General features: G+C 38.3%; 1 protein-coding gene across 2 annotated transcripts in view; it reads left to right on the forward strand.

Moving 5' to 3' along the window:
* Itgb1 (integrin subunit beta 1) overlaps positions 1-2,239 on the forward strand; it is a 48,218-nt gene extending 45,979 nt beyond the window's left edge. The window contains exon 16 of one of the 2 annotated variants that reach the window (XM_021219998.1): positions 1,056-2,235. In XM_021219998.1, coding sequence (XP_021075657.1) covers positions 1,056-1,121 — 66 coding nt within the window. In that variant the 3' untranslated portion in view covers positions 1,122-2,235. Of the gene's footprint in view, positions 1-1,055 lie in introns of both variants that reach the window. The other variant, XM_029532371.1, reaches the window with a different exon arrangement.
* The last annotated feature ends 18,438 nt before the right edge of the window (positions 2,240-20,677 follow it).

Genomic DNA, 20,677 nt, shown 5'->3' on the forward strand with positions numbered 1-20,677 from the left:
TACTTATGTTTTCCTCTTTTTTTTTTTTTTTTTTTGTATTTGTGTGTGATTGATTTGGGGGTTTCTGTAGAGTTGGTTTTGTATTTTTGTGTATTTGGTTTTTTTCAAGACAGGGTTTCTCTGTGTAGCCCTGGCTGTCCTGGAACTCACTTTGTAGACCAGGCTGGCCTTGAACTTAGAAATCCTCCTGCCTCTGCCTCCCGAGTGCTGGGATTAAAGGCGTGTGCTACCATGCCCGGCAGAAATATTCTTAAACTTCTCATGTTAATAACCCTAACCCTTTTTCAGGTACTCTTTATATTGTATATAATTCTAATTTGAACTCTCAGATCACCTTATTTCATATCTCTCCATATTATACTCACTTCAAGGGCAAGGTTATGATTATATAATTATGATTATTATTGTTCTGCTTAAAATACCATAATATATTTTTCAATTCTGAGAAACGTTTGTTGTGGTTTCGAGTCACTTGCTGAATTTGCAGCTGTTCTCACTCAAGAGTAGAGCTGTGATTAACGTTACCCTTAAGCTGTTGGAGAATAGTAATTTCATGAAGCATGGATATTAGTTAACATTGTAAGCATATTTTTGGATTGTGACTTGATGGGCAGAGTGCCTTGGGTGACACTGGCAGACATATCCAGAAATCAGTTCTATAGAACTGAGGTTTCAGGAGCATATCTCCTTCACTGGATAGAAGCCAGCCACCCTATAATAAGCATTTCTAAGTATTAAGTTAGGTTTTTAGTGTTTCCATTAGTTGGTACCAGATCTTCAGAGACTCTAATGGCAGCTGTACAGGTTCTGTGCGGAGGGCTTTTGTGAGGTAGCTCTTTAGGGATGACAAACTGGAGTCAGAGCACAATATTCTAATAGCATGAGACTTTTGGGTCAGAACTGTCCTTCTCACCATTGTGTCAGATTTTATCTTTCCCTTCTAAACACTATTTGACACTGTATATTGGAAGAGACTTCTTAAGACAACTGCAGCTATTAATCTTGTTTTGGAACACTGATTTTAGAAAGTAACTGGTAATTTGTGTTTGTTTTAGGGTGAAAATCCTATTTACAAGAGTGCCGTGACAACTGTGGTCAATCCGAAGTATGAGGGAAAATGAATCCTACTCAGGTGGATTTTGCAACACCAAGCTCACAGCAGCAGCATCTTAGTCACAGTAGGGTAGTTTTGGGGCTCTGTGGCCAGGGTTTTATTCACATGCAGGTTTGGAAAATGTACAGTATGTATAATTTTTAATTTTTTATTATTTTGAAAATAATGTTATAATCCATGCCAGGGACTGACAGAAGACTTGAGAAAGGATCTTTATCCTTGTCAACTGAGGTCACAGTGTGCCTTTTTAACCCTTCCCTCTGGACCATTGGAATCAAGCTCTTAATAGATTGAATGACACTGCTAGTGCCAATGCAGAGCAGAACTGAAATAGCAGCATCACAGCATCTGAAGCATGACTGATTTTCAGCTTCACAGAGTGGCCAGGGCTAGTTATACAGAATCAAAGAACAGTCCTGCTGGTGGCTTTGGGCTTTGTTTAGCCTGCTGGCTGCCCTCTGGGAATTCCCAGTGATGTATGTGGAAGACAAGTGTGTTGACAGTTTCCAATTAAAATAAATTTGACACAGTTGATGTTCAAGTCCATTGGAAAAATTCTGAGAGGTGGGAAGGAAAACTTAGCTTTAAAACCTGTGTGCCATTGTGAGTTACTTGATCTTGTAACTCCGACGCCTTTTCTTTATAAATCCAACCTTGGATAAAAGTACTGGGAACTTCTCTGCTAAAAAGTCCCTGACTTAGCACTATTCACATAAACGCCACAATTTTAGTAGCATTGCTGAGTGGGGACCTTTTGGGTTGAGCTTATTTTACTTATTTTTTTTTCTCTTTAATTCCTGGTGCTCCTTTATCACCTTCTCTAATCTTTTAATGTGTCCGTTTGCAATTTGGGGGTAAGACTTTTTATCATTACCTTTTCTTTTCCTTGGCTGTACATTTACCTTTTTCACAAATACTGTAAGCTTTCCTGCTGCTTGCAGGACTACAGAGCCTGGGCAAGGCCCCCCAGCAACAATTCAACCACTGTGCACCTGCACATGCCTTCCCTACATGCTTACTCTGTCTCAAACTAGTCACAATCTTGTTTTAAGTGCCTTTTAATTTTGACAGTGCTATTAACTGAAGTTATTTATTAAAATAAAAAGGCCTAAATACATTAAGTGATTTGTTTTGACTCTGTATTTTTGTTAGTTTTGTGCATGTGATTTTTATGTGTTAAAGATATGGTGGAGAAACGTGACTCAAACCACTTAACCACTTCATTTTAGACATGTGGGGAGTGGGTAGTAGAACAGATTTTAGTTAGGAGGTGTTTTATTCTTATGTTAGCAGAACTTTTTTTGAATATCATCTTTGACTACTAGATGCTGGAGAGCTAATAGTTAAGAGAGGGGTAGTATTTTCATTCTTAGGAAGAACTAGGGAAATCTTAACTTTCGTTTTGTTTTAGTTTATTTTTGTGTAAAACTATTTCCATTAAAACACTTGTGTGAGGTTTAAAAGAACTTGGGTTGGCAAAATGTCTTTAATGGGTAAAAATCTCTTGCTCTGAAGGCTGATCTGAAATCAGTTCATATTTGATATGTGTTGGTGTTCACAGGCCATGACAGGCATGTGGAGGTCAAGAAACAACTTTGTGGAAACAACTGTATGGATTCTGAAGATTGAACTTAGGTCTCCAGGTTTGTGCAGCAAGTGCCTTTAACCAGCCTTCTGTGCTTTCTTATCAATAGGTATGTCTCATGTTCACATGGGAGTACATGTATATGCCTACATGTGTGCATAAGGAGGCCAGAGATCAATCTTTGGTGGAAAGTGAGAACCAATTCCACAAAGTTGTTTCTTATTGGCCTAGAACTTACCAGAGTGGCTGGCTAGTGACCTTCATTCATTACCATGCTTGGCATTTTATTTCCCTTGGGTTCTAGGGATCAAAGTGAGGTCCTCATGCTTACAAGGCAAACACTACTGAATGAAATATCTCTTCAGCTTGAATTTATGATTTTAATATTAAAACATTAAAACAACATATTTTTATTTTCTAAGTGTCCCTGCTTGAAAGTGTAATTTCTTTTATTCTATAGGATCAACTGACAAATAAATTACACTTAAAGAACCACTCATTTTAAACACACATAGCACAAATGTCATTTAATTGCCTTTTTACCACACCAGAAGGTACTGGAAGCATCTTATCTAGTCAAAGCAAGCTGGAACATCAGCAACCACAGAGGGATCTTAAGGTTCAAGCTGTTCCAAAGAGTGATGAGGAGTTCTGAAAATAAACCGTCAGTTGTCACTATCAGTGCTAACACACGGACTTCTACAGCTTTGGTAATCGAAACAGATTTTATATTAATTACCTAATTACATTTTATTGTCAAAATACCTTTGATTTTAAAGTCACTGTTCTTTCTCAGTGGCAAAACAGATTCCAAAAATGCCTTATGGATAAGAAACTGTCCATGAAGCTCTCAATACCCTGAACTGTGATCACTGTCCCTTATTTGTTGGTTAATACCTCAGCTATATCTTTTCATATAGTTCATATCTCATAATTCCCAATGAAGAATTCCAAGTGTATCTGCCCAGTTCTCATTGATCTAAACAAGAAGACATTTGAGAATTGTTCTCCAAATAAGTAGTAGAGAGGTTGCTTCTGCTAATTTTTGAACTGTGTTCTCTGTTGTGAGCAATATAAGGTGCTTATGGTTATTAACAAACTTAACATAAAATTAAACATCTAAAATTTCACTCACTGTAGCTACCTGTTGAGAGCCCAGTTCATCTGTTCCATTTTGGAGGACAACATGCACATTTCCACAAAATTCTACAGGAGTGTTAATGGAAGGGAACTCTTTCATAATCATTCTGAAAAAAGGTGGCTGGAGAAGAGGATTATTTAAGCACCATCTGCCAGTAGTTGTAGAACCTGAATTATAGCAAAGGGGAGCAGCTGTTTGCTTATGTGCTTGGTTGAGTTCTTACAGTGCTTATGACACAGGTCACTTCATAGTAGGTATATATTAACATCACATACATAGAATCTGGTTTAACTGTTCTGGGGATGGGGACAGTGAACTTAGGTTTTTAAAAGCACCTATGGGGGATTCTATTTTGTGGATGGGCTTGAGATGCACTGCCTCTACAAACATATTTACTCGTCTGATGTCACAGAATTCATGGAAACTGAGTTGGAAATATCACTTTTCCCCTTACTCCCTCTTCCTTCTTTGCCTCTCCCTTCTTCATCTTCCTCTTTCTCTCCTCCTCCTTCTCCTTCTGTTGTTGATGTTGTTGATTTTTTTTGCCCCCTTTGGGACTAAGTCTTATTAAGTGACCTCATGCTCCTTCTGCCTCAGTCACCCAAATTCTAGGATTGCATACCTGAGGCGTCATACATTTTTAACCTTATAGTCCTAATCCTTAATTAAAAGAACTCTTGGCCAATTCATTTTAATATTTATTTGTCATTTTGCCAGATCCCTTAAAGAGTCAGTATCTGCCTTTATGGGCTTACAATTTTGTAGTTTTTCCTGATTTACTCTCAGCAGAAAGCATTAGCACTTTCTAAAACAGGTCTCTTCACATATCTGCTTATTTACCAGGGATCTCTCGTATGCCAGACCCTGTTGTGGAAGGCAGGGGTGCTAGACCCTTGTAGAACTTAGGGACCTACTGCTGAGTAAAGGTATTTGACAAACACTCTACCAACTGAGTTCTATTCCCAGCCCTCTGAATGTCAGATTTTTAGTGTCTGTAAGCATGTGGGTGGCACTGTGATCTCGGCAGTTTATAGGAGCACTCTACCCAGGAATTGCCATCCGTGAAGGAAGGCTGGCTGTTATGCTAAGCTGAAACTTACATTGGAAAGAGAAATCCACAAAGTAAAAGCTTCCCTTCCCTGCAACTCAAGTTTTGCTGACTCTGATTCTACTCATTTCTGTGTATATTCTCTCTGAAATCCTCAAAGAACCAGTAGAGTTTGGCATTGTATTACTTCTTGTATATTTCTATGACTCTACATTGACTGACAGTTTTATTAGGCTAACTTTGTAAGTTTTTCTTTTCATGTTAGGGGCTACTTTGCATGGATATATAAGATGCAAATAATATTTTTACAGTGAAAGGTCACAAAGTATAGGAACTACATCAAGCATATCTTTTACATCTTTTCAGTAGAAATTCAATTCCTTATTGACTCTTGCCACAAAACAATGGAACATACTAGATTAGCATAATTACTCCAACTCTTTTATTTTGTCTTTAACTTGTGTATACACACACACACACACACACGGCTCACTAGAGATAGAGTTACAAATGATTGTGAGCTGCTCAGAATGGGTACTGGGAATCAAATTCTGATCTATTCCAAGAGTAGCAGGTATTTCTAACTGCTGAGCCATCCATTAACTCTTGGGCGAAAAATAGGTGCTTTGAAGGCTCAAAATAGTCAGCAAATCTAATACCTATGTCAGTGATAATCCAGACTAGATTTAGTATAATCACACCCAGTATTTATTTTCCCACATGGCCATCTGTATGCCCTCTTTTGAGAAATATCTCCTGATCATTTGTGTGTTTTCAAGTTGTCCTGGCTGTAACATATGCAGTTTTTGCATGGACTGTGGATGAGACATAGGAAATAATAATGTGGTTAAAGTAACATTTAAATGTTCAAAAGCACTAGATTGACAAAAGTCATATCTTTTAAACCCTTGGCAGTTGACTGTGCAATGTCTAAGCATTAATGATTTGAATGAGTGAATACTTTGTGACCTAAAGTTTTTTTCCCAATATTTAAGGGCCTGTCAAGATAGGCAAGGTCTCTGGACTGGTGAGATGGCTCAGTGGGTAAGAGCACCCGACTGCTCTTCCGAAGGTCCGGAGTTCAAATCCCAGCAACCACATGGTGGCTCATAACCATCCGTAACAAGATCTGACGCCCTCTTCTGGAGTGTCTGAAGACAGCTACAGTGTACTTACATATAATTAATTAATTAATAAATAAATAAATAAATAAATAAATAAATAAATAAATCTATTAAAAAAAAAAAAAAGATAGGCAAGGTCTCTACCTCTGAGCCATATTCATTCCCAACTTTTCACTTGTGAATTAAGAATAATTATAACTTTTTTATTTTTTAAATTAGGATAAAATTAGCCATGAGACAATAGAACCCACCTGCTGTCTTTGAAGGACTTTCATGATCTGGTCCTACCCTATTCATCAGGGACCTTCCACACCACTCTGTTCTATAAATACCATCCACTCACATGGCTTCCCACACATTGGTTCCTATTGCGATTTGCCTCACTGCGTCCATGAATATCTTCATGCTGCTTACCACTAGGATTCTTTAAAGTGTAGAAGTCCAGTAAGCGTTCATGGAATAGTACTTAATGCTAAAGAAAAAGTATTCAGTTATTTAATTTCATAATATTCAGTAACATTAAGTATATCATTATATTTGGTGTTGGGGAAAATGGTACACAAGTCAAATAAGCAGTAGAAATGGAGCACAATGTGAGTCTGAAGGCTATTATCTATAAGAATGATGCCTGGACTTTCTTACCTGAGAGTGGCATGAGCTCTGGACAGTGGATCTTCAGCCCACAGCAGCATGACAGCAGCCCAAAGCTGGGGCATATGGCTGGATGTGAACCCTAGCTCTGGTGGGGCAAGGCCCATAGTTTTACATTTTTGTTCGTTTAGTTGTTTTTTTGAGACATGGCCTCTCTATGAAGTCCTGGCAGTCCTGGGACTTGATTTATAGACCAAACTGGCCTGGACCTCCCAGAGATCCTCCTGCTTTTGTCTTCTAAGTGCTGGGTTTAAAGGCCTGTGCTGCAACTTCCCACCTGGATTTGCATTTTTGACTACCTCAGATCACACACAGCAGCACTGCTGGAGAAATCATGCTCAGGTTTCGTAGAGTTTTGGTTTTTTGATATAAACTACATAACTTAATATGCCCAAGATGACAAGCAAATGTTAAAAATGAGATGTTGAATCAGAAAGGAAATGGCTCCAAGTCTACAATAAAGACCCATTTTGAGACTGATGGAAACAACTGGATCATACAGTATCACCGATGCTGAGCTGTTTGTGCCAACTTTGTTACAGAGAGGAAAATGCAGACCAAAGTACTGCTTCAGCACTCTGATATCGTCACATAAGCCAGCAAGATCAATGGACATTCCACTAATCAGGTCCTGCCAGCTCCAGTGGAAAACAGAGAAAGAACCTGAAGGGCATTGTAGGAGTTTAGGGAAAATAGGATCAAGATAAATTGTATAAGTATATGAAATTGTCAAAGAATAAATAAAACATATACTCGCATAAGGGATCAATAGAAGAAACCAGCAAGACAAAAAACTCTGAGTCTTTGAGAATATAAAGTGAAAGACTCAGACACAAAATAATGTTAACTGGAGTTGTTTCTTGTGTGAGACATACTACTCACTGATGATGTCTGTGTAGACACCTTTTTCATTTATGGACAGTTTGAGGTGACACAGTGATGTGAGCATTTTCCCACATGGCCATCTATATGTCCTCTTTTGAGAAATATCTCCTGATCATTTGTGTGTTTTCAAGTTGCCCTGGCTGTAACATATGTAGTTTTTGCATAGACTGTGGATGAGACATTGGGCTGTACCTTTGCTATGTTTCCTACTTGGTGAGAGCTGTGCTGTGATCAAGTCAGATGAGACATTTTTCTTTTCTTGTCTTTTTAAAGATTATATATAATTATAAATAATTATATATATATATATATATATGATGAGTACACTGTATCTGTCTTCAGACACACCAGAAGAGGGCATCAAATCCCATTGCAGATGGTTGTGAGACACCATATGATTGCTGGGAATTGAACTCAGGACCTCTGGAAGAGCACTCGGTGCTCTAAACCACTGAGCAATCTCTCCAGCACAAAGTCAGAGACACCTTAACACTGGACTCATCCTGAATTTTAACTGGGGACCTCTGGCACCCAAAGTGAGAATCATACCCTTAGACCAATGAGCCAGTACTAGAGGAGACATTTTTAAGGAACACATTTTGAGTGACTCTTCTATAGTTCAGAGGCAGAATCGTGTTAAGAGTGATATACTTATGAACATGGAGACACAATGCAAGAGGAGAGGGGTAACCATCAGAAGATCTAGTGTGTATGAGAAATCTTTCTAGAATTGCTTTGGTTTCTCTCTAAATTTGAACTGATAGAAATGGAAAAGGTTAAAATACCATATCACATTTTCATCAATACAGAGGCAATTAGTGGAAAATAGAAAAAAAAGTAAAACGGCTGTTTTAAGATATTTGACTCCCATTAAATATAATAATGGTATAAAAACTTTGTTCTGTATTTATTTTAATGATGTTAAATTATTAATACTTAACATTGTAAATCAAGTATAACATGAAATGTGCCCTCTTAGCTTTTCCTAAGTGAACAGTTAGGCATATTAGGCATACCCACCATGCAGTATTTCTCTCACCTACCATCCATTTCCAGAATGTCCTTTCCTCTAGAAAGAAGAAAATTCTATATCTATTAAATGATTCTCCAAGTTAAAGGTCCCTGTTAGCCACCATTCCTGCTTTTTTGCATTTATGAATTTGCTACTTTGATTACTTCATATGAATAATTTTTGTATTGTGGGACTGGCTTACGGATATCATGTTGTGACATGTGTCTGGATTTTTTTCTTTTTTAGACTAATATTCCATTCTATGTACAGTACTACATTTAGTTTAAGCATTTACCTGTCAGTGGACAGTTGAGGTTCTTACTAATTCTATAATTGAACTGGTTAAACAAATATCAACTTGTGCTCTTGCTTTCAGTTATTTTGGATATACCTTAAGAAGTAAAGTTGGTGGATTTATCATATAATTCTATTTTAAACACTTTGAGGAACTTCCACAGTGTTTTCCATATATTATGTACCATTTTACCATCCTATAAAAGCGGCTACAGAGGTATAGTTAATCCCCAGACAGAGGGTCCTGACAGACAAAAGGTAGATGAGTGTAAGCAGGCAGCAGGGATGTATTCATTTTCTTCTGCTCTTTTTTTTTTTTTTTTTTTTTTTTTGAGACAGGGTTTCTCTGTGTAGTCCTGGCTGTCTGTCCTGGAACTCATTCTGTAGACCAGGCTGGCCTAGAACTCAGAAATCTGCCTGCCTCTGCCTCCCAAGTGCTGGGTTTAAAGGCATGTGCCACCACTGCCTGGTATTATTCTGCACTTTTCTCAGGATATACTATGACCAGCTGACACTATGACTTTTCTGCAAATATGGATTGTAAGCCAAATGCACCTGTTTGTCCCCTGTATTGATTACCTTTAGTCAGTGTATTTTACCAGCATAACACAAACAGCTACAGCACCATGTATTCATGTGTTTTGGGCTATTTGTAGTATATTCTTTGTACTATTTTTACTTGAATTTTGTAATGGCTGGGTTTTAGAGCTTTATCAGTATACAAATCACAAGGAGTGGTGGGACACACCTTTAATACCAGAACTTGGGAGGCAGAGACAAACAGATCTATGAGTTTGAGGTCTGTCTGGTCAAGACAAAAACTAAACAGAGAAATAATGAAACTAACATGTTATGAATCAAATGGACCTAACAAATATCTATAGGACATTTCACCCAAACACAAAAGATTATATCTTCTTAGCATTTCATGGTACTTCTCCAAAATTGACCATATAATTACACAAGCCTCAACAGATAGAAGACTGAAATAATCCCATGCACACTATCAGATAAACATGGACTATTGCTAGACTTCAATAACAACAAAAACGACAGAATACCCACGTCTCATAGAAACTGAAGAGCTCTCTAATCAGTGACCACTGGTCAAAGAAGGAAATTCAAGACTTCCAAGAATTCAATAAAAATGAAGTCACAACATACCCAAACTTATGCGATACACTGAAAGCAGAAAAAACCCAGGGTTGAAATCAATCAGAAACAAAGAGAACAATTCAAAGAATCAACAAAACCAAGAGCTGGTTCTTTGAAAAAAACCCAACAAGATAGACAAACTCTTAGCCAAACTAAGAGTCAGAGAGACAATATCCAAATTAACAAAATCAGAAATGAAAAGGGGAACATAACAACAGACATTGAGGAAATCTAAATAATCCTTCGGTCTTACTTCAAAAGCCATACTCCACAAAATTGAAAAATCTATAAGAAATGGATGATTTTCTTGATAGATTCCATTTACTAAAGTTATGATCAGGTAAACAACCTAAATAGTACTGCAACCTCTAAGGAAATAGAAGCAATTATTAAAAGTTTCCCAACCAAAAAAAAGCCCAGGACCAAATGGTTTCAATGTAGGATTCTACCAGACTTTCAAAGAAGAGCTAATACTAATAATCTTATACAAAAAATAGAAACAAAAGAAACAGTGTCAAACTCCATTCTCCACAGTCACCCTGATATCTAAACCATGCAAAGACTCGACAAGGAAAGAGAATTTCAGACCAATTTCCCTTGTGAACATTGATGCCAAAATACTCAATAAAATACTTGCAAACCAAATCAAAAAGATCATCCACCATGATTAAGTAGGATTCATCCTAGGGATGCAGAGGTGGTTCAATGTATGAAAACCCATCAATATAATCCACCATATAAACAAAGAAAAAAAAATCACATGATCATCTCATTAGATGCTGAAAAAATCCAGCACCTCTTCATGTTCAAAGTCTTGGAGAGATCAGGGATCCAAGGTGCATACATAGACACAATAAAAACAGTATATAGCAAGCTAAGAGTCAACATCAAATTAAATGAGAGAAACTTAAAGCCATTCCACTAAAGTCAGGGACAAGTTTGCCTACTTTCTCCCTTTCTCTTAAAAAAAGTAACTGATGTTCTAGCTAGAGCAATAAGACAACTAAGGGAGATCAAGTGTATACAAATTGGAATGGAAGAAGTAAAAATATTGCTATTCACAGATGATATGATAGTATACATAAGTGATCCCAAAAATTCTACCAGAGAACCCTAACAGCTGATAAATACCTTCAACAAAGTGGCTGGATATAACATTAATTCAAAAAAAAAAAAAAATCAGTAGCCCTGCTTCATACAAATGGGCCAAGAAGGGAATTAGGGAAGCAGAACCTTTAACAACAGCCACAAATAATATAAAGTATCTTGGTGTAACTCTAACCAAGTAGTTGAAAGACCTGAATGACAAGAACTTCAAGTCTCTGAAGAAGATACCAGAAGATGGAAAGATCTCACATGCTCTTGGATCAGTAGAATTAGCATAGTAAAAATAGCCATATTACCACAAGCAATCTACAGATTCAATGCAATTCCATCTAAATTACAACACAAATCTTTACAGACCTTGAAAAAGCAAATCTCAACTTCATATGGAAAAACAAAAAACCCAGGATAATTAAAAGTCCTGTACAAATAAAAGAACTGGAGGTATCACTATACCTGATTTCAAGCTGCACTACAGAGCAATAGTAATAAAAACTGGTATTGGTACAGAAGTTGATCAATGGAATTGAATCAAAGACCCAGAAATAAACCTACACACCAAGGCTACCTGATTTTTGATAGTCAAAACCATATATTGGGAAGTCAAAACCATATATTGGGAAAATGAAAGTGTCTTCAACAAATGGTGCTGGTCTAATTGAACATCTGCATGTAGAAGAATACAAAGAGATCCATATTTACCACCCCAAACAAACCTCAAGTCCAAGATCTTGTTCATAACTTGAACGTAAAACCAGACTTGCTCATAAAACCAGAAACACTAAAACTAATAGAAGAGAAAGTGGGAAATAGCCTTGAATGCATTGGTACAGGATACAACTTCCTGAACAGAGCACTTAACACCTCAGGTACTAAGATCAACAATTAATAAATAGGACCTCATGAAAATGAAAAGCTCCTATAAGACAACTGACACCATCAGTAGGACAAAACATCAGTGACAGAAGGCTAATATCCAAAATATATAAAGAACTCAAGAAGTTGGACGCCAACAAGCAAAATAACCCAGTTAAAGCATGGGTTTATACCTAAACAGAATTCTCAACAGAGGAATCTCTAATGGCCGGGAAGCACTTTCAGAAATGTTCAACATCCTTAGTCATCAGAGAAATGCAAATCAAAATGACACACGAGATTCCACCTTATACCATCAGAATGGCTAAGATAAAAACCTCAATTGACAGCACATGCTGGTGTGGACATAGAGCAAGGGGGACACTCCTATATTGTTGGAGGGAGTGCAAACTCATAATCCTCTCTGGAAATCAATCTGGTGGAGTTTTTTGTTTTGTTTTTCAGAGAACTAGGGATAGTTCTACCTGAATACCCAGCTATACCACTCCTGGGCATATACCCAAAAGATGCCCCACCATCCGACCATGATACTTGCTCAACTATGTTCATAGCAGCTTTTACTCCTAATAGCCAGAAACTGGAAACAACCAGATGCCCCTTACCTGAAGAATGGGTAAAGAAAATGTGGTTCATTTACACAATGGAACATTACTCAGTTATTAAAAATAACACTATGAAATTTGCAGGCAAATGGACTGGAAACAACCAGATGCCCCTTACCTGAAGAATGGGTAAAGAAAATGTGGTTCATTTACACAATGGAACATTACTCAGTTATTAAAAATAACACTATGAAATTTGCAGGCAAATGGACGAAACTAGAAAATACCATGCTGAGTGGTGTAACCCAGACCTGTCCCCACAAGTGGCTATATCCATAAAGTACAGAATACCCATACTATAATTCACAGACAGCAAAGTAGCTAAATAACAAGGAGACCCCATGGGAGGATGCTTGAATTTCACTCAGAAGAAAAAAATAACATAATCATGGGAGGGAGGGCAATAGGAGATGGGGATGGAGTGGAGGTCAGGGGGAGTTGCTGATCAGGTATAGAGATAGCCTGGGAGAGAGGGTTGAGAGAATGAATGGAAATCGGCAGCTGCAGTGGTTGTGTGTGTGTGTGTGTGTGTGTGTGTGTGTGTGTGTGTGTGTGTTCGTCTCTAGGATGTGCCAGAGACCTGGGATGGGAGAGGCTCCAGGGAGGGTGACTCTTGCTGAGACTCCTAGCAGTGGTGGATATGGATATGAAGCCTGAAGTGGCCACCTCCTGGGCAGGACTCCCAGTGGAGGGATAAGGACCTCGACCTACCCACAAAACCTTTGATGTAAAAATTGTCCTGCCTACAAGAAGTGTAGGGATAAGGACTGGACAGAGACTAAAGGAATAGCCAACCAATAACTGACCCAACTTGAGTCCTATCCCATGGGAAAGAACCAATCCCTCACACTATTAACAATACTCTGATATTCTTGCAGACAGGGCCTAGCATAACTGTTCTCTGAGAGGCTTCACCAGCAGCTGACTAAAACAACAGATGCGGGGACCCACGGCCAAACATTAGATGGAGCTTGGGAAGCTGTATGGAAAAGTTGGAGGAAGGACTAAGTAAACTGGAGGGAATAGGAACTCCACAAGAAGACCAACAGTCTCCTAACCTGGACCCTTAAGGGCTCCTAGAGACTGAAGCACCAACCAAAGAGCATAGACAAGCTGGACCTAGGTCCCCTGCACATATGTAGCAGATGTGTAGTTGGACCCCCAACAACTGGAGAGGGGGCTTACCCTGACTCTATTGCCTGCCTATGGATCCTGTTCCCCTAACTGGCCTGCCCCTCAGTTGGGAGATGTGCCTAGTCCTGCAGTAACTTGAGGTGCCAGGGTCAGTTGGTATGCAGGGGGGGATATACCCCTTCTTAGAGGAGAAAGGAAGGGGGCATGAAGGAGGGGCTATGTGAGGGGGCCTTGGAGAAGGAGGGCTTTGATCAGGATGTAAAATGAATAAATAAATAATGGAGAAAAATATAAAAAAATTAAAAATACATAGGTAGATAGTAGAGGACCAGTGGAGGGGGTAGAGCTTTCAGGAAGGGAAAATAACATATAGTGTTTTGGAGAGATAAAGGGAAAACCAGAGTAGGAGGATTAAATGGGGAAGGGTGAGAGGATAGGATAATGGAGGAAAACAACATATAACTTCTGCAAAGCCATATTGGCAACACAGTACTGTAGAAGCTTCCTAAAATATCTACACATATGAAAGTTATTCGAATAGCATTATTGACACAGCCATATCCACTGGGAATGGTGAAAGTCATGAAGCCAGTACAGCTGTTTGACACAGTTTTAGCTAATCTGAAATGCTGCTGCAATAATCATTGTATTCTGTCTCTTAGTTTTTTGGTCTCTGCATGCTGTATTCTTGTTGGCTTTCTGCATTATGATTCAATTTATGTCTTTTTCTGAGAAAATTATGTCTGAGTCTTTTTAGGAAAATCCTAAAAATAACTGTATCTGGCCCTATTTGGAAGTCTTTCTTATGCTCTGGAGGTCGTCTAGCACACAGCTAGAAATTTCTTTATGAGACAATTACTCCAGGAATCTTTTTGGGGGTATCCACCCCTAAGCAAACTCAAATAGTATAATTGGTGCAGGGTAAACAGAGACAATTGACAAACTCTGACTGGCCAGGAGAATAGGTTACAGATTCACAGCCTTTTACAATAGGCTTAGATCTCTCTGAAAATGTAGTTTAAAGATAGAGGGTCATACAGGGTATATACCCCTGGAGGAGTAGAACTCAGTAAATAAGATAGATCGAATAAATTAACTTTCTCTATTTTATAACATAGATATAGTAAAATGAGTTAGGTATTAGCATTTATTATTTATAGAAAAGATACTTTCAGATATTTTCTGTTTGGCTGGAGTACTTTAAAACTACTCCAGCCTAAAAGCAGGCTATCATTTAATAAATGTATTTGCTTTAAAGGAGACATCCTTTAGATTCTTTAAATTGGAGTTTAGGTCTGATAATAAAAATAAAATCTGTTCTATTTGTAGTTTTTAAATTGTGATTGAACTTGTAATGAAATATCAAACACATAATCTGTACTTTTTGGATGAATTAGTCTGTCTTTGTTCTGTGAAGCCTATATAAAGAAGCAATGTGATTGCTAGTCAGTCAGAGCTGAGTGATTCCCCTGACCACCTTGCCTGACTCACTCTTCCCTCCCCTCATTGATTCCTTATCTCCTCTAGGGGAACCCCATCAACAAGGGATGGCTGGGGAAGGTCCCTGGCACATTATCATATGGCAGTGCCCATCTAGATATCTTATGTTATCAAGTAAAACCCTCCAGTACCAGAAATCACTTATATCTTGTTCAGTCATTATCCCCAAACACCCAAACCTCAGAGGCTATAGCCAGGGCTACTGGCTCCACTCCATAACCAAACAGTAAGGCCTTATTGCTGAAGACACCACTTATTTATAGTCTCTCATATGTAGAAATTATGTTTGTAGTTATCTAGAATCTTAGTCCTACTAAGTATCAATAATGTTGCAGGAGGGGACTATGCATATGACTGGGGGAGAAAAAATCATTACTATCACCCAGCTATGAACCCCATGGACCTGCCTATAAAATATATTGGTGTAAGGATGGCACAAGTGTTATGAGAGTAACCAATCACTTTTTGATTGGATTTAAAGGCCATTCCATAAGGTAGAGCCTAAACCTGACTGTGCTAGCTAGGTTTTTTTTTTTTTTTTTTTTTTTTGCTAGCTTGTTTTTTTGTTAATTTGATACAGATAGTATTATTTTGGAAGAGGGAACCTCAATTGAGAAAATGTCTCCACAAATTTGTCGGCAAGCCTGTGGTGCATATTCTTCATTGATTATTGGTGTGGGAGGGTCTACATCAGTGGGTGGTGTAACTCCTAGGCTAGGGTGGTCCTGGGTTTTCGAAAGCAGGCTGAACTAGTCCTGAGGAGCAAGCTAGTAAGCATCCCTCCTCCACAGCCCATGTATCAGCCATGTCTCCAGATTTCTGCCTAAGTTTCTGTACTGACTTTCCTTATTGATGGACTGTGCTGTGGAACTGTGAGCTGAAATAAATATAGATAAGTACATATCACTCATCACAACCCTCTTCTTGCAGTAGTGGTAATTAACACAGAGACCAACAATTGGATAATGTGCAGAGAGCAAGAGATTTTGAAGCACTCAGCCCTAAATGGGATAACTTTGTATGGAAAAAAAGCCCCCTCTTCCCGCCCCCTACAAAAGCCTAGTGCTACTTAAGAAAAAGGGAAATAGTTTTTCAAGCATTTATTGCCACAGCTATTAATTGAAGCGTTCTAAAACATTTATGGCAGTATTGCCTTAATCCCCCCCCCCCAATTCCACCAACATACTCTACTTTTTAGACACAAACTAGTGTGATAAAAATATGCAATTATATCTGTTTACACAATGATTGTAGTTGCAAAAAAATAAAAAGGTGCTCACAAAGAGGACATTTGAATGAACCATACTATAGTTCCTTTTTGAGACACCATACAGAAGATTAAGGCTATGATAAATGAAGAAAACTAATCAATATACCTGAATTAAAGGTGAGAATCTATGCACAGGATCCTTTTACAACACAGAACTACAAAGCCCTTCAAACAGGTGTCAAACAGGAGAAACATGAGAACACATGCTGGATTCATAACATGAGTTCTTTGTTGGAAGGACCCATGTGCTGAAGATACTGGTCAACAGCAACAATAGAGCCTTTTCTCATCTATATTGTAGTTATCTCTTTACCTTTAAGGAGACGCTTCCTTGCAGCAGAGGCAGACATACGCAGATTATTTGGATGTTTGATATCGTTTTCATCAGAGTTTTCAGACTTAGGCTGACCTGAAAATAATGAGAACATTAGTGGATGGTAATAGCAATTAAATAATTGAAAAACTTAAAAGACTTAAATCTCAATTCCCACTAAAGCAAAGTGTTCACTAATCTATATAAAGCAGCATAATCCACACAAATGGATTCTGTCTGAGCTACCCTTGCCTGCTAGTTGATGTGCTAGTCAAGAGTATTATTCATTATGATGTTGGTGCATACCCCTGGTCCCAGCACTTGGGAGGCTGAAGCAGAAAGATGGGTATTGGCTGTCTTCTTGGAGCATGATGCCAGCCTTCCTAAACACAGCACCCCTGTCTCAAAAATCAAAAGGGAGATTGAAGCAATATAGCTCAGTGTTTAAGAACACTACTGGATGCTCCTCAAGAGGACCCAGATTGGATTCCCAGCACCCACATGGTGGCTCACAATGATCTGTAACTCAAGTTCCCATTTTTGATCTCCACAGGCACCAGGCATGCACATGATATACCCACATACATGCACATAATACACTCATACAGATTTAAAATAAAAAATTGAAAACATAAAAAAAAAAAACAGAAGAGCTAAAAAGTCGGAAAATAACTCTAAAAAATTAGTAGGACAACAAATGAAACTATGAGTATCTAAAATGTAAATTTTCAGTGATAGTAATCTATATATGGCACTATGTTTATCTTTGGAATAGAAGGTGATATTCCCACAATGGAAAATACAATGCCAGAAGAGGGAGCGGGTTGGAGTGTGGTTTAGCCTAGTATATAGGAAGCCCTGAAGGAATTCCTGGTATGGCATAACCAGAGTGCTGTGATTGCCAGCATTTGGGAAGTCTAGGTAGGACAATCAGATGTTCAAGATCACCTTATATTTAGATATACAGAAAGATCTTTGATTACCATCCAAAAATACATTGGCAAATTAAGTATCATAAAATAAAACTGCTAAATTTTATTTTAGTATTTTTGTAGATTAGATCTTACTTATAGGTCTTTGATTCATTTTGAGTTGAGTTTTGAATATAATTTAAGGACCTCCATTACATGCTTCTGCATAGGATATCTAATTTACCTAGCACCATCTGTGGCTGACTGTTCTCTCCATACTCTGTGGTTGTGCAAAGAGATGAGTATAGTTCTGGGATCTCGCTTCTGTTTTATTGGTCTGAGTGTCACCGTTTCTAGGCCAAAACCATAATGTTTTCATTTCTGTAGCACAGGAATAAGTTCTGAAATGATGAAGCAGGATTCTTCTTACTTGGTACTTTGACAAGATTATTTTGACCACCACAGTCTTTTGAGACTTTGTAAAAACTTGAAAATGGACTTTTCTTTTCCTGTAGAATGTCTTTGTAATTCTCATGGGACTTTCAGATTTCTTTAAATCATGTTCTGTGGTTTTGACACCTAAAATATAATTTCATGCCAGGCATGGTGACACAGACCTTTAATCTTAGCCCTTGAGGGTCATATGTAAGTAGAGCTCTATGAGTTCAAGGATAGTCTGGTTTACATAGTGAATTTTTGGTCTGCCAATGGCTATGTGGTGAGTCCCTTCTAAAAAAAATCTCCAAAGAAATACATAATTTAATATTGTTAGTATTTTTCAGTCCATTAAAAGACTAATGATGGCTAATAGAAAGGAGGTAAGTTTCTTTTCTTTTTATGTTCATACTGGCAGAATCATCAACTTATCACTTACTCTAATCAATTAGGTAGCTAATTGATATGTTGTGAATGTGGGTGCATTTATGCCATGGGGCCCCGTACCTAAGTGTTCCAGTATTTTCCATATTATGTGTGTGAGCATGTGTAGTGGTTAGCAGTGAACATTGAGTTTCACTCCAACTGTGCTATTCATTTTGTTTCTTTTGAGACAGGGTTTCTCTTTGACACAGAACTGACAGAATAGCTTGAGCAGACTGGTTAGTGGGCCTCAGGGATCCACTGCCTCTGTTGATCTACTTTTAGGTTTATAAGCCATTTACTGAGCTATCTTGCCAGTCACACTGCCCATTTTTCTTCCTCTTTTCCATTACTCCTGACACCCCTCTGCACCCACCTAGAGACCAAAGGTAGATGTCAGGTTTTTTTCCTCAATCATTATCTCAGTTTAAAATTATTTATTCATTTGTTCTCTCCTCTCTCTCTCTCTCTCTCTCTCTCTCTCTCTCTCTCTCTCTCTCTCTCTCTCTCTCTNCTCTCTCTCTCTCTCTCTCTCTCTCTCTCTCTCTCTCTCTCTCTCTCTCTCTCTGTATGTGTTTCTGTCTCTGTCTCTCTTCTGTGTGTCCAAGTCTGTGCATCCCACTGTGTTTGGATACTTCCAGGCAAGAAGAGGGTGTCCCATTCCTTGGATCTGGAGTCACTAAGCAGTTGTGATCTGCCTGTAATGGGTGTTGGGAATTGAATTTAAAAGTGGAAGAACAGCAGATGTTCAAATCAGTGAGGCAACATTCAAGCCCTCCACTTTGGTTTGGGGGAAAGGTTCTCTAATTGAACCTTGAACTCATCAATATGGTTAGACTTGTCAGACAACACCCCTGAGTGTGGGCACTGTCCATGTTTTTTGTGTTTGGTGCTGGGCATCTTACCTTAGGACCTAAGGCCTGGAGCAGAAGTACTCTACTGACAGAGCTCTATGCCCAGCCCAAGCCAGCCCCTCTGTATTTTATATAAATATAAACATCACAATAGAGCTGTACAGTGACATTATAGCTCCAGTGATTGGGGTTGTAATAAAAACCTAAAGGTTTCTCAATAAATGAGATACGCAAACTATGATACCTTCTATATCAGATCATCTTTCAGAAAGTTAAAGCTATAAGAGATGAAGGAAATCTACCAAGTTGCTTGGGTTAACTGTAAGTGTGTGTGTGTGTCCACACACAGGATGCTTTATTGTACAAAACCACAAATCTCTCTGCACACCTATCTTTTTACATTGAGATCATGGAACACCTACTGATTTCACATTGTTTGCTTGTTGGAAGGGCCCATAGGTTAAGTTCACTAGTAAACAGAAACAACGCAAAACAGCGTTTCATTTCACAGGTTTATAGTACAGTTATACTTCTACCTTTAAGCTCTTGTTTATTGGAGGTAGATGTTGAAAGAATCAGATTATTTTGAAGGTCAACACCTATCTGGTATAATGGTCTAGATTTAGACTGCCCTGAAAACACAAGAACAATGTCACTCAAAGGATACTAGAAATAAATTAATTTTATTTTATTGGGACTGAATCTTTTGCCCAGCCCTGTCATACCTAGAACTTACTTTGTTGACTGTAATGCCCTCCAACTCACAGCTGGTACCTCTATACCTGGGTGCTAGGATTAATGAAATGCACCATGATGCTGGCTTGAGATATACTGATTTTAATTCTTAAAAAGTCAAAAATTGCCATAATCTTACTTTTAAAGCTGAGCCTCTTAAAGCTTTTTTCAGTTATTTAGACCAAGTGCCTTAGCTTGCATAAATACATTCTGTATGTACTTTCCTTTTGTCACAGTGTGGCATCTAGGTGGTTTTCATTTCCTAGTTATGGAGAATATGGCAGCAATAAATGTGTATGTGTAAGTATCTCTGCAGCAGGATGCAGTTATTTGTGAACACAACCAAGAGTGGCAAGGTATGGTAAACCTAGTTAGTTTCTTTTAGGAAATTTTACACTGATTTCCACAGTGGCTGTATCAGTCTGAACTCCTGACAATGACTAAGTGTTTTTTAGACTAATGACTTTGGCATGTCTGGGCCAGTATTTGGTTTCCTTTTTCCCCCCTAAAC

The sequence above is a fragment of the Mus pahari genome, chromosome 20 (genome assembly GCF_900095145.1).
Source record: "Mus pahari chromosome 20, PAHARI_EIJ_v1.1, whole genome shotgun sequence".
In the NCBI taxonomy this organism is placed as follows: Eukaryota; Metazoa; Chordata; class Mammalia; order Rodentia; family Muridae; genus Mus; species Mus pahari.